Below are 12550 nucleotides of genomic sequence, written 5' to 3'. Positions count from 1 at the left end.
AAGGAGAAAAAAAAAAACAGCAGAGGAGATGAGATGAGACAAGACAGGAGGAAGATAGGACAGGAGACCTGTCAGCACTGTGGGAGGCTGGTGCCATCACTGATTAACATCTTCATATTCAGAGTTACATTACAGTTGCTGGATGCTGTGCTGCACCCAAAACAATAGTTGTGTCCTGTGTACATAGAAATATATGAGGAATACAAGGTATGCCTCTTTTCCACAATAACAGATATTTTAATGTCTTTTTTTTTTTTATAGGTTCTTGTAACAAGTGTTGTCAATAAAAGGTTCGTCTGTTAAAACTCGGATTTGTTTTGCAATAGTTTCACACCACCTTTGCTTCTCCCACTCACAATCTGCACAGATGGCATACCCAAGGCCAATTACTCTCGCGACCAGAATCAGTGCCATGCCTCCAGGCACCTGCTGCAAACTGGAGCCTCAACCTCACAGGGGGGGGGGGGCGGGGGTGGGGGGGGGGGGGGGGGGGGCAGAGTGGTAGTAGCAAAGCTAGACCAGCAGGGGGCAATGTCTAGGCACGGCAAGTGAGGCTGACCTGCTGGGAGGAAACTAGTCAGAAGTGTTAAGTGCTAAACTTTTCAAGTAATAAACCACCTGCGATCTAATAGCAAATGTTCTCTTGCCTGCATTTTTCACACAACAGCCTAGAATTAAAGTCCATCTACAGGGTGGATCCAGTTTGGGATGATTTGTTCTGCACTTGTTTTTCTCCCACAGTGGCCTGTAGTGACTCTGCCATCCACAAAAGGTCAATTCCTCACTCCAATAGATGCAATCACACACACACACACACACACACACACACCTCTTATCACACGGCCTTCAATCTATTCTTCCAATTAGCCGAACTTCAATTACTCACAGAGAGCATGCCATCAAATTGGCAATTGGCCTCTTGTGCATTAGAGCAATTAGCAGGGATATGAGGTTTCCCGTCACATCCAACCCATTTACGGCCATTAACTCCAGATGCAATTAAAGATTGTTCCAGATTGTTCCCCCTTGGCAGCGACGAGAAAGTTGGAGGCGGTGGAAAAGCTTATCGCGCGGTAGATTTGGTCCGGAGGAACAAAAGTCAAGAGTTAACGCCGATGCAACCCAGCCGAGCAGGCATTAATCGAGTGCAATTGTTGCCTCCATCAGTCATCTGACTCACACCAGCTAACGCACCGCAGAGAGCGGGAAGTTTCTGGACAGTCAGAAAGGGGATTCTTGTTCAGCCCGTAATCAAAAAAAAAAGAAAGAAAGAAAAAAGTTTGCGACATTCCCCTCAGCTCCTATGGCGTTTAATCAAAAACACTTCTCCTTTATCTCCCTTTGGTAAAGAGGGGGAGAGAGGGATGGAGGGAGGTTGTAGTAGTTAAAACAGCCTCTCTCCTGATTGGATAATCTCATTCCTGCCAAACACTGGAAAGAAAATGATAAGACTCAGTCATGGGAAGGAAATAACATAATGGTTACCAGCTCCACATTCAAGAAACATATCTGTGTGTGTGCTCTATCACCTCCTGATAACCACAAGGAGTCAACAATGTTTAACCTGGGAAAAGAAGTATCCGAAGACCAGGGTAAAAACCAAACAGTTTATTTATTATATACATTCAATAATAATGAAGAGAATAAACAGAAGGCAGACACAAGGATGGCAAAATAAAACATTGTGAGAAAATACATGTCACTTATTGAAAAAAACAAAAAAAACAAAATCACTTGGATAAATGAGCTTTTTAAGAGCATGTGACAAAAAAAAACAAAAAAAAACTCCACATGCAATTCAAACCCATTTATTAAATCCCTGTACAAAAACTCCCACTGGGTTGACTTGAGCACAGTGCAGGGAGTCAGGGGGTCGCTGCGTCGTTCCCGCTCACCTCTGCGTTTATTCTGTGGCCCCCCCCCCCCCCGCCCCCGCGAATAAGATTCACTCCAATTAGAAGAGACGGAAAAAACAAAAAAACAAAAACAAAAACAAAAAACCCAAGCAAAAGCAGCCCACCCACAGGAGTCCCTGCAGCTGCACCACAGTGGCTGCTCGATACTGATTTCACCACCTCGACATTTGCCAACCGGACGAGTGAGGTGGAGATGCTGCTGAAACGAGCGTCTCCGCGGGGCAGGTTCACGGCCGTACTCCCGCCAGATCAGCCTCGTCTCTGCGTAGAAAACATTTGGTTTTCACGGACGAGTTTGGGGAAGAGTTATAGTTTGATTTATGGCCGATGACGTCACTGTCAGAATTTTTTGTAAGATTTACTTTATATATATATATATATATATATAAAGTAGCAACCCACGGGGGTCCAGACGTATCAAATTAAACTTTACACATTTGATATGACTGGTGATTACCACGGCGACCACAGAGGCGCAGAGCAGAGATAACCCAGATTATTGAAGTGGACCGAATCGGCTTCCGTAAAGCGACTGCGGGCCGCTCCCCTCCCCTCCCCTCCCCTCCCAGACACTCATGTAATGGACCTTTACTGAGATTCCTCCGTCACTCCTGTCACCTTGCATTACATAACATCCGAGTTCTTTCTCCCCTCCTGCTATGTAAACACCCCCTCCTCCTCCTCCTCCTCCTCTTCCTCTTCCTCCTCTTCATCCTCCTCCTCCTCCAGCACTATGATTTGAATTCATGCACAAATGAAAAGATTCTCTGACTGACACCTTCCTCTCTCACAAAAGCATGCATAGCAACACTTATGATAATACTTGTAAGGGATAATAAGACAAAAAAAAAAAAAAAGAGGTAATGCACGTCGGAAATACTCATTGGACCTACTGCACACAGTTTTCACAATCATACAAAACAACATTACCCCTCCTCACACTGACCGCTCCACCCTGAGCGCACTGTATCCCCCTGGAAAAAATAAAAACTGAAACAGCGGGGGGGATGTTGTTATCCTGTCAGCTAATGATTAATGGCTCAGCTTCTCACCTTCACCATCAGGGCCACAATGTCCCTCGACTAACCACCTACACATTGTTTCATTGTTAAAAAGGTGGCTGCTGCCGCCGCCGCTGATCCACGGGGCCCTTTTCGACATTGTGTGGACGTTTTCTTCCCCATTTGCTTAAGTCTGTAATTTGGCCCTGCTGGCAAACGCAATTCAAAATATCCTCTAGTGTCTACCTCTGCCTTTCTGCATATCCCTCATGACTCCATCTGCTCCGATTTCCCTTGTCTGCAGCAAACACCTCTGCATCTACAGCGTGTTCATGTGTTAATTAAAAAATAAGACAAAAAAAACAAAAACGAGAGAGAGAGAGAGAGAGAATAAATTAGTGTGTGGAGCGAATCAAATTTCAAATTTCCTAAATTGCTGCAACCTTTTAAACAACATGCGTTCTCTGTCTTTTTTTTTTTTTTTTTTTTGGAGCTTCAATGACATTTCCCTGGGTGCTGTTTCAACACTGTACTTAAAAAAAAATAAAAAATAAAAATAAAAATACAGCTTCAACCCACAGATAAACAAAATAACAAAAAAAAGGCACAAAAAAACAAAAAAAAACAAATCAACCACAAAAATAAGAAATACATCAGGACCAAAAATGTGCTTTCTTCAGTAAAATCTTTGGAACCAAAGAGGCAAATAATAGCAATAACAACAAAGTGAGAGTATATGGAGATGTAATACATAGGACAGAGACAGGTCTATAAATCGTCTGCTTGCCAGTCCTTTAATGAAGCCTTCAGACAGACCGGTAAAGAGAACTTTAAAACTATTTTAGAGCAAACACTCCCAGAGAGCATGATGAAGGATTTAAAATTACAAAATGATGTGGACAACTAGTGAAAACAGTGAATATAAATAGAAAAATTCTCGTTACTTCAAGACTCCATTATATGACTGCAATGTCTCTGTTTCGAAACGGGCTTCGCTGTATATTCTAATCTGGGCTGTTCTGCTGGGATCTGCTGTTCTGCTGAGTTGAGATCAGACACCATTTCCACACACACACACGGAGCAGCTCTGCCTGAAGCCTGTAGGCATAAATATCTCAATTGGCCAGGAGGGATTCCCATTTGGCTGACTGGCAGATGATTAGTTTCCCATGTGGGTGTTCCCGCTTCAGATCAGCTTTTGCTAAATCTAGTTCACTTGTGTCAAGACGGTTCTTTGTCCATCTGACCCGCTCGTTCACCGCGGCGCTGCTACAGCTGGAATGTCTGACGGTCCGGGACGTAGAAAGACATGTAACCGAGTCCTTTCCTTTCCTTTTTTTTTTTGTTTTTTTTTGTTGTTGGAAGAAGTACAAGGTTGAGCCTTGGAGGGGGAAGTGCACTGAATTCTCAAAGTGAACAAATATACAGGGTCGGTTCGCAGCTGAAAGGGGGGCAGAGAGTGATTCAACGTCCTGTCTTAGTGTTACACTTACAGTAATAAATGGAATATGTGTCGACCAGCAGTCAGGACAAATCAATGTCTCTGTCACTGAAAATAATAATGGACAGTTTCAACACGTCCAGATTATATATATATATATATATACATACATATATATATATATATATAATGACATATCTATGCAACTCCTTATCAATGGCAGCAAAAACAGAATCGATGAAAGAAAAACTGAGGTAATGCAGAAAAAACAAAGTCACTTGGTTTTTTTTTTTTTCCTTGTCATTTTCACACTTTTTTTTTTTTTTTTTTTTGTTTTTAAACATTAGTTTTCTTGTGTTTCCTTTTACACTTGGGGGAAGCCGGGAAATGTTGGTAAAATGACAAAAACAATAGTTTCATAGTTTGCCGTTACCGGGACAACAGTGGTTTCTGTCAGTCAGACGCTCCCATGTTCCCTCCAGCTTTACAAAGTAACAAGAATGATTCCTACGTCGTCTGTATTGAGCAGTTTGATTCGTTTTTCTTTTCATTATTATACCACAATGTTAAACCAGAGGGACGTCTCTGCTGTGAGAGGGAAGCCTTTACATCAACGTAGTGTTTAAAAACAGAAAGTACCTTCTTTCTTTTTTTTCCTGTGTGTGTGTGTGTGTAACTCTGTGCTGTGGCAGTTCTATCAATGTGTGCAGGTCAACACTAAAGGAAAATGTAAACTAGAGGAAACCGTATACATGGTGTTGAGTGTTAAGTTTGTGTATATAGATCTGATTAGGTCTTATAGGGCAGTGGATATACTATAAGTTCAGAGACCCTCAGGGGGAAAAAACAAAAGGTTTGTAGTGTTCAGGAACAGCAGTCTCTCTCCTTCCAGGTCCCATAGTGTTTCTAAAAAACATCCTAAATTGTGCCACGTAGATCAAAGTTGTAGGCTCCAGCTTTTTATGTGGGAGACGCTCCTGGTAGTTTGTTTTTTTTTTTTTTTTTTTTTTTTTTTTTTTTTTTTTGTTTTCCATTGTTTCCATGTCAGCAACAGACAGAGGAGCACAGAAACAGAGTTTGAGTTGATGATGTGGCAATGACCTCTCTCGCCACAAAAAAACAAAACAAAAACACAAAAAAAAAAAAACAAAAAAACACATGAGTTGTCACTATAGTCCGTCTGCAGAAAACTGGGGAGGAGCTCCTGCCGAACAAAGAGCCTGAAAATGTGTTTTTGGAGCGATGTTGAATTCCTTGGGTGTGATTTGTGGTTTTAGTAAGGAGCAAACCTACTGTATCCTGCCCGATATAAACTGGCCTGCAAGAGACAGAGAGAGCAACACAGTCAGAGAGAGGAAAAAGTGAGGTTATAACTTTATACTGCTGCTAGTCTATCTTATACTGCACATGATATGTTTATCGACCTGTTCAGACCTGGTTTTAACATCCGCCTCAGGTGATCCGATCACCAGTGGGGACGGCTCTCTAACTACAGGTGCGAACACACCAGAGAGACGCGTTTGAGGTCCGATCACTCGGACCACAGCCGGAGGTGGTCTGGGCCACATGTGGTCCACATTCTTTTGGCAGTGTGAACGCAAATGTGTCCTGGGGCCACAACGAGGGAGCGCCTACCTCCGCTGACGTCCTCTGCCTCCGCCACAGTCTGACGAGTCCCATCACAGTTTTTTTTTTTTTTTTTTTTTAACCATGAACCGAAAAAATATCTTTATAATTTCAAATGGATAAAACCTGATTTCGCTGTAGAGCTGTGAGCAGGGCGACGATTCCCTCGACCCCTCCGCGCCCCGCTCTCACACTAGCACACTGACAACTGTCAGATTGGCTAAAAACAACAACAACAACAACAACAACACATACCTGTTTATTTGCATATAAAGCAGGAAGTGAGATCCGACCACAAGTGGCCACTGGAGACGCATTTCAAAGCAGGTGTGAAGTGTCGTACTTAGAGCTGACCACTTGTGATCGCATCACTGAAGACGCATGTTAATTCAGGTCTGAACAGGGTCAAAGAAGTGCTCAACATGGGGAGACCCTGTGACCCCCCCCCCCGCCCCCCCCCCTTTAAAAAGTACAGTTAACCGCTGTAGTTGTTCTGTAGAGCTTGTGTCAGTGTTCTCACCATGGCTCCCACTCCGTACGCAGCAGCAGCTGGGGCTAAAGCGTGGTATGGATCTGTAGTGTACACGCGGCCATAACTAGCAACATAAAGCACAAACACAAAACACAAGAAATAATTAATTTGAGTTAAATAAAACAAAAAAAACAACAACAACAAAAAAAAAAACCACAAATTAAAATGGCACCATGTTGATTTTGTGATTAGTATTCGTGCTATTATGCAAAGAAACGCAGCAATCCGCCCAATACAGGCAGGGAAGAAGGAGACTGCCAGCATGTAAACAAAATCAGGTTTGCAAATATCTTAATGGGGAAGGAAATGCACTCAACATGTTTGTTAGACCTCAGGGATACACACAGAGAATGTCAACACTAAGCTGGTTACATGTGTAAGCACATCTTTCTCTCTCTCTCCATTCCTGCCCTGAAACGGCTTCCCGAGGGTGCAACACTTGCTCGGTATTTCAGGGAGTGTTTCAGTCATCTGCCACAGTGAGGGCCGGGGGGGGGGGCTAATAAAGTTCAGAAGGACTTTCTGTTTCCATTAGGACGAAAATGATTTGTTTTTGTTGTTAGCCAAAAAAGAAAAAAAAGGGATCTAGCTGTTTTTGTGCTGCTCAGGTGAGTTGAAAGGTCGTGGGCTGCGGGCAGACGTCTGCGAACGCAAGTTGTTTTCACACGGTGACGGTAACTCCAGTGTTCGCACAACGCACTTTGGTGGATAACACTTGCGATAAATAGAGACTTTGTTTGTTTACAGGAAAACTCAAGAGGATCCCTCACGAGCCAAGTTTGCACTTTGTTGTCGTCCTGTAATAAATTCTTATTAGTTTGTTTTCTATAATGAAACTGGCACAAACTGCGCACACACTGTTTCTCCTGCTCTAAAAGGAAACATTTAAAGAAGATTTAAATTAAAAGTTAAGTTAATTATCATGTTTCCATTCAGGTAGATTTTCCTCTGTATCTCATCTTCTCCTATGATACAAGATGATATTTCCATGTTTCAAGCTTTGCTGGCTTTTACTATTAACTAACCCATTTGTATCCATCCATTACTGCCGTGCTACTGAGCTTAAATGTCCTCGTACGCCCTCAAATTCTATTACCAGTAAAAAAAAAAGAAAGAAAAAAGAACCGCGGCTCACTGTAATGTATTCATCCTGCGGCCTTGGATTCCTCTTTAGATTATCCTCAGAGCTGAGTCCTCTCCCTCAGATCTGTACTCCAACTGATTTCTGACACTACAGATCAGCTGTGCAGTCTGCACCTCAGCAGTTTTGTTGAGTTTTGTTTTGTGTGTGTGTGTGTGTGTGTGTATGTGTGTGTGTGTGTGTGTGTGTTGATGTGTGTCCTGGGTTGGCCTCACCTGTCACTGTAGGCGGCGGCAGCGGCGGTTGCTCCGGTTACGGCTGCAGGCTGGGCGTAGCGATAGGCAGCGGCGGCGGCGGCAGCAGCAGGGTAACCTCCCTAGAGAAACACACACACAACAGAGCTCAGTCACATGTCTCTGAGGAACAAGACACCTGGGCTAAGGTGTGTAAATGATATAGAGATGCAATATACTGACATATACTTGTGTGTTTACATAACCAACCAATCTATTTAAATCAATTTTAACCAATTTAAATCGTCATTTCTCAATAAATACTATAGAATTACACCATGATTACTGTATATTTTGAATATATATTTCCAAAATACCATGTTTAATTATGGACATGTTTTAGAAATACTTTTTCTTGCATTCAGCAAAAGTAACTTTCCTATCATTTACAAATAATTTCAATCCAGTATGTGTCAGTATATTTATTGCATTTCTGTGTGGGGAAAGGAGGAGGTGGTGTGGTGTTGATGTGGGACAAGAAGTGCTTTATCAGTGAGACAGAGAGAGGAAATTGGACTGCCGAGGTCGAGTTAGATCGTATTATTATCACTACAGGAGAGAGGGGAGGCAAAAAAAAAAAAAAAGAAAGAACCAAAACAAAAAAAAAAAACGTGGAAGACAAAATGCTCACACAGTCGAGGCCGTATAGAAACTTCATTGTCTTGTCAGGACAGAAGATTCGAGTAATGAACAGATATGTCAAGAGAACACCTACAGTCTGAGGACACACTAAGGGATGCTACAGTCTGACATATTTATGGTAAAAAAAAACAAAAACAAATAAAAAACAGCATTTGTTATTGTTATTATTTATGTTCTTACACATGGATTCAGGAGAAAGAAAACAGAGGAAGATGGAAAATAAAGTCACACACACAAACACACCCACACAAGCCTGTACTGACACTAAAAAAAAAATCATCTCCTTGCACTGCGACTGCATGCACGACCCAAATTACAATTCAAACCTACTCAAAACAAACAAACAAACAAACAAAACAAACAAAAAAAAAACCAAACACAACACCACTGCATTTGGACCTGGTCAGAACAGAGCACAGCAAAGCATAACAGAAACACCCCGGCGTTCTCCGAGACGCCTGCAGAGACATGGAGCAGAGAGCGGACGGGTGGGATAGAAAAAAACGGGTTTATTAGGTGGGAGAGAGAGAGAGAGAGAGAGAGAGAGAGAGAGAGAGAGAGAGCAAGGCTTTCTGGGTGAGTGGAGGGAAAGGAGGATGTGGAACAGTAATACAGTATGTCTGCATGCAGCAGCTGATCAGCACATGCTTCAGTAATCATCATCCTGGGGGAGGGGTCGGGGGTGGTTAATTCAGGAAGAGACCATGTTCTCCGTTTCAACTTTTCTTTTAGATTTTAGAGCATCTCGCGCCGCCGGCTGACGCAGCCTGGACCTTTGCTGCGAAATACTAGCCTCCAATTTTATAAAGGAAAAATGCAAAAAATAAAAAACTTCACTTTACAATTTTGTTTTGTTTTTTTTTTCTTTTACATTTGTTTTCTTTTGTTTTTTTTTTATAGTTGTGAAATGTAGGTGTGTTGTTATTATCGCCAAAATAAGGATGGGTGTCTCATTTCTCCAAAACTAAGAGACAAAAGAGACCAGGCTCTCTTTTGAACAAACTGGAAGGAAAAATATACACTCGGTACAATTTAGTAGTTTAGTAAACAAACAAACAAACAAACAAACAAAGCCCCCCCTCCCCCCCACAATCAGAAAAAAGTGCATATTCCAGTGAGTTAGTAGAAAAAACAAAGTAAAGTTCAAAAGTAGTGGTAATTTTTTCATAAGAACTAAAAGACAACATGTTCCAGATCAGATCAGAAGATGATTCATAAGATCAGAGGAAGTAGTACAGTAAAACAATGCACACTGTGGGTTTGGTGTTGAGTTGACCCTACCTGAGGCAATCTGGGACTAAGGACTGAGTCCTGAAACACTAGTCTATAGAGAGAACAGAAACAACCGTTGTCAACCTGGATACACACACACACACACGCACACACACACACACACACGCACACACACTCTTGTTCATATATTCGCACAGTCGTACACTGATGCACGCTGCCGCGTCCGCCCACAGAGCAGCCTTTGTAGTGGTGTTTGAGACCCTCGATCATTAAGATTTCACAGCTCGGCTTTTTTTATTTTATTTATTTTTTTTATTTCCATTTTTAAAACAACACTCTGTTTTGACCCGAGCTGCGTTCAAACTGCATAACAGATATTTCTGTCACAACAAACAGTATCAAAAAAAAACAAAACAAAAAAAAACACAAAACACAAAACAAAAACAACACCTTGTGTCATTAAAGGAGCTTGTCTTAATTTGTGGTGTGTTGTGCTTGTAAACTGTTTTTCATTGTGGGCTCATTCACCTTTATGCAGGCAGCTCTGTGCAGGGCATGACCGAACGCACATGCACAATCACCCCCAGAAGGAAAGAAGAGCAGGAGAAAGGTGTGAGGGGAGGGACAGAGAGGGTGTGTCGGTGGGAGGTGAGTTTACTTACATATAAGTCCGCCGCTCCGTAAAACCCATCCTGATACACCACACTGAGAGAAGAAGAAAATGGGAGAGAGATGGGGGAGGGGGGGCAGAGTAGGGGGGGAAAGGGGGATGGAAGGGTGCAAATGGGGTGGTGCACAGTCCCAAAAAACCAGAGTGGATGAAGGTCACAAGACAGCAAAACAAAAGAGGGAACAGGAAGAGAGAGAGAGAGAGAGAGAGAGAGAGAGAAAGAAAAGTAGTTATTTCACACCCATGCAGCATGCAGAGGAAATACAATTTCCATTTCAGCTCCACAACTGCAACCAAACACATATAACACCAGACTCTTGAGGCCAATAGATGGTTCATTGTACTGAAAATACCACCATTAACTGCTACTGTTCCCCAGCTAGGAGAAAATGAAGGCGGCGAAGGATTGTTTAATGAGGCCAGCATGTCTGTCTGAGAGGTGGCGTTATCAGTGGAGCAAGATATGGAGAGGGTATTTCCTGCAGCCCCCCCCACCCCCCCAATTTCACCTCGTTTAGCTCGATTTGAATGTTCATCAGTTAAGCAACCACAAGGCCATTAACCAATCAATTCTGCTTTGATCTAAATATCGTAGCAGTCATAACCCCATTAGCCAATCATCACAGCACAGCAACGACATGCACAGTACATAAAAACACATCACAGTAAATGTGAATAATTTGGAGCAAATCTGTGAGCAGGGTGACTGCCTCTGCATAATGACTGAATGTGGTTTGTGTGTGTTTATGCAAATCCGCTGATGGCGGTATCTGGGAGTTTATTCAAATGAACCTTCGATGGTGCAATCCTATCAGCGTGTCATACTCTGCTGAATAGCTTGTGAACCGACTGACAATGTGTGCCAGTTGGACTGCTGGAGAGAGTGAAGTGTCAATGATGTTTGAGCATGAGAAGTGTATGAGCACAGCTGTGTTAAACAGAGACCTGGTCAAATAGATTCTGAAAAATGGCTTTAATGAGGTGATCCTCAATAGATTTACCAGGCACTAAACAAAACTACCGGCTTTAACCGTTTTATTTCAACTATTTTCTATAAAAAAAACATACAGATCTGTGACACCTACGATGTACGTGAAGTCAACAGCTGTTGTATAACTCTTACCCGGGGTAGGCAGGGATGGCAGGCTGAGGCACAGCAGCCCGCACAGCGCTGTAGACGGGCCGGCCCCGGCCCCTGAGGTGGGCACCGCGAAACGCTGCTGCTGCTGTTGTGGCTGCTGCTGCTGCTGAAGGGTAAGGAAACCCTGGGACTGGAAGAGGAAGAGGAAGAGGAGGAGGAGGAGGAGGAGGAGGAGGAGGAGGAGGAGGTGGAGAATAGGAAAGGAAGGTGGAGTGAGGGCAAAGGATTTAGAAAAGAAGGTAGAGGACAATGTGAAGAGAAAAACTGGGGGAAGACCCAGAGAATAATCCAACTATAGCCTCGACTCCTCACTCGCAGCGCATTCATATAAATGAAAAAGACTGGAATGTGTTTAAAATTTTAAATAGGCTGCAGAGACAGATCTTAGTGTGTGTGAAGGAGATGGAGACCGGCCTCACCTGCATAGAGCTCTGGTCCGTACACAGCCCCCACCATGGGACTCAATTTCCACCCCGCTGGCAGTCATATAGAGAGAGGGGACGGGGCAAAGGATGAGTAAGGGGCAGTTTACACGTCATTCAGTTATTCACCTTTATTCTTCCATTCATGGTTCGCCAGCTACTTAAAGACCAGTTTTATTAATTAATACCTGATGAGATTTTCACACACCGCTGAGGAGTGTTTGTTAAAAACTGATTGTAACTGTTTCCCTGTGAAACTCAAACCCAGACTGGAGGATGTAATGGAAGAGCACATGAAACAAACAGGAAACGCTGCTGAGCTCTTTCCATGTTCGTCATCATCACCCGCTGCACCAGCACCACAAGGTGAATCAGCCTGGAAGCAACACAGACACTGGAATCAGGTCTGGCTGCACTCGGTGGTGGGGGAGGGGGAGGGGGGGGTTAGACTGATAAATGAGCATGGCCGTAAGCAGGGACGCTAGATGACCAGGACAGATACAGTAGGTCAACAAATGGTCTGGTCTAATTGCTGGCTACAGGATACAACAC

The 12550-nt window shown here is 43.1% G+C and overlaps 1 protein-coding gene across 2 annotated transcripts in view; it reads right to left on the bottom strand.

The window, feature by feature from the left end:
* Window positions 1-5499: 5499 nt before the first annotated feature.
* The window catches only part of LOC111223700 (RNA binding protein fox-1 homolog 2-like), a 43386-nt gene continuing 36335 nt past the window's right edge, over window positions 5500-12550 (bottom strand). The window contains exons 8-13 of one of the 2 annotated variants that reach the window (XM_022747938.1): window positions 11996-12052; window positions 11559-11706; window positions 10428-10470; window positions 7873-7973; window positions 6505-6580; window positions 5500-5676 (exon numbers count right to left, since the gene is read on the bottom strand). In XM_022747938.1, the coding sequence (XP_022603659.1) occupies window positions 5632-5676; window positions 6505-6580; window positions 7873-7973; window positions 10428-10470; window positions 11559-11706; window positions 11996-12052 (470 nt within the window). In that variant the 3' untranslated portion in view covers window positions 5500-5631. Of the gene's footprint in view, window positions 5677-6504; window positions 6581-7872; window positions 7974-9823; window positions 9857-10427; window positions 10471-11558; window positions 11707-11995; window positions 12053-12550 lie in introns of those variants that run through there. The other variant, XM_022747939.1, reaches the window with a different exon arrangement.

This window comes from Seriola dumerili, unplaced genomic scaffold (genome assembly GCF_002260705.1).
Source record: "Seriola dumerili isolate Sdu_G_001 unplaced genomic scaffold, Sdu_1.0 BDQW01000113.1, whole genome shotgun sequence".
NCBI lineage: Eukaryota > Metazoa > Chordata > Actinopteri > Carangiformes > Carangidae > Seriola > Seriola dumerili.
Note: the sequence above shows the minus strand (reverse complement) of the source record. Positions and strands in the feature narration are given on the sequence as shown.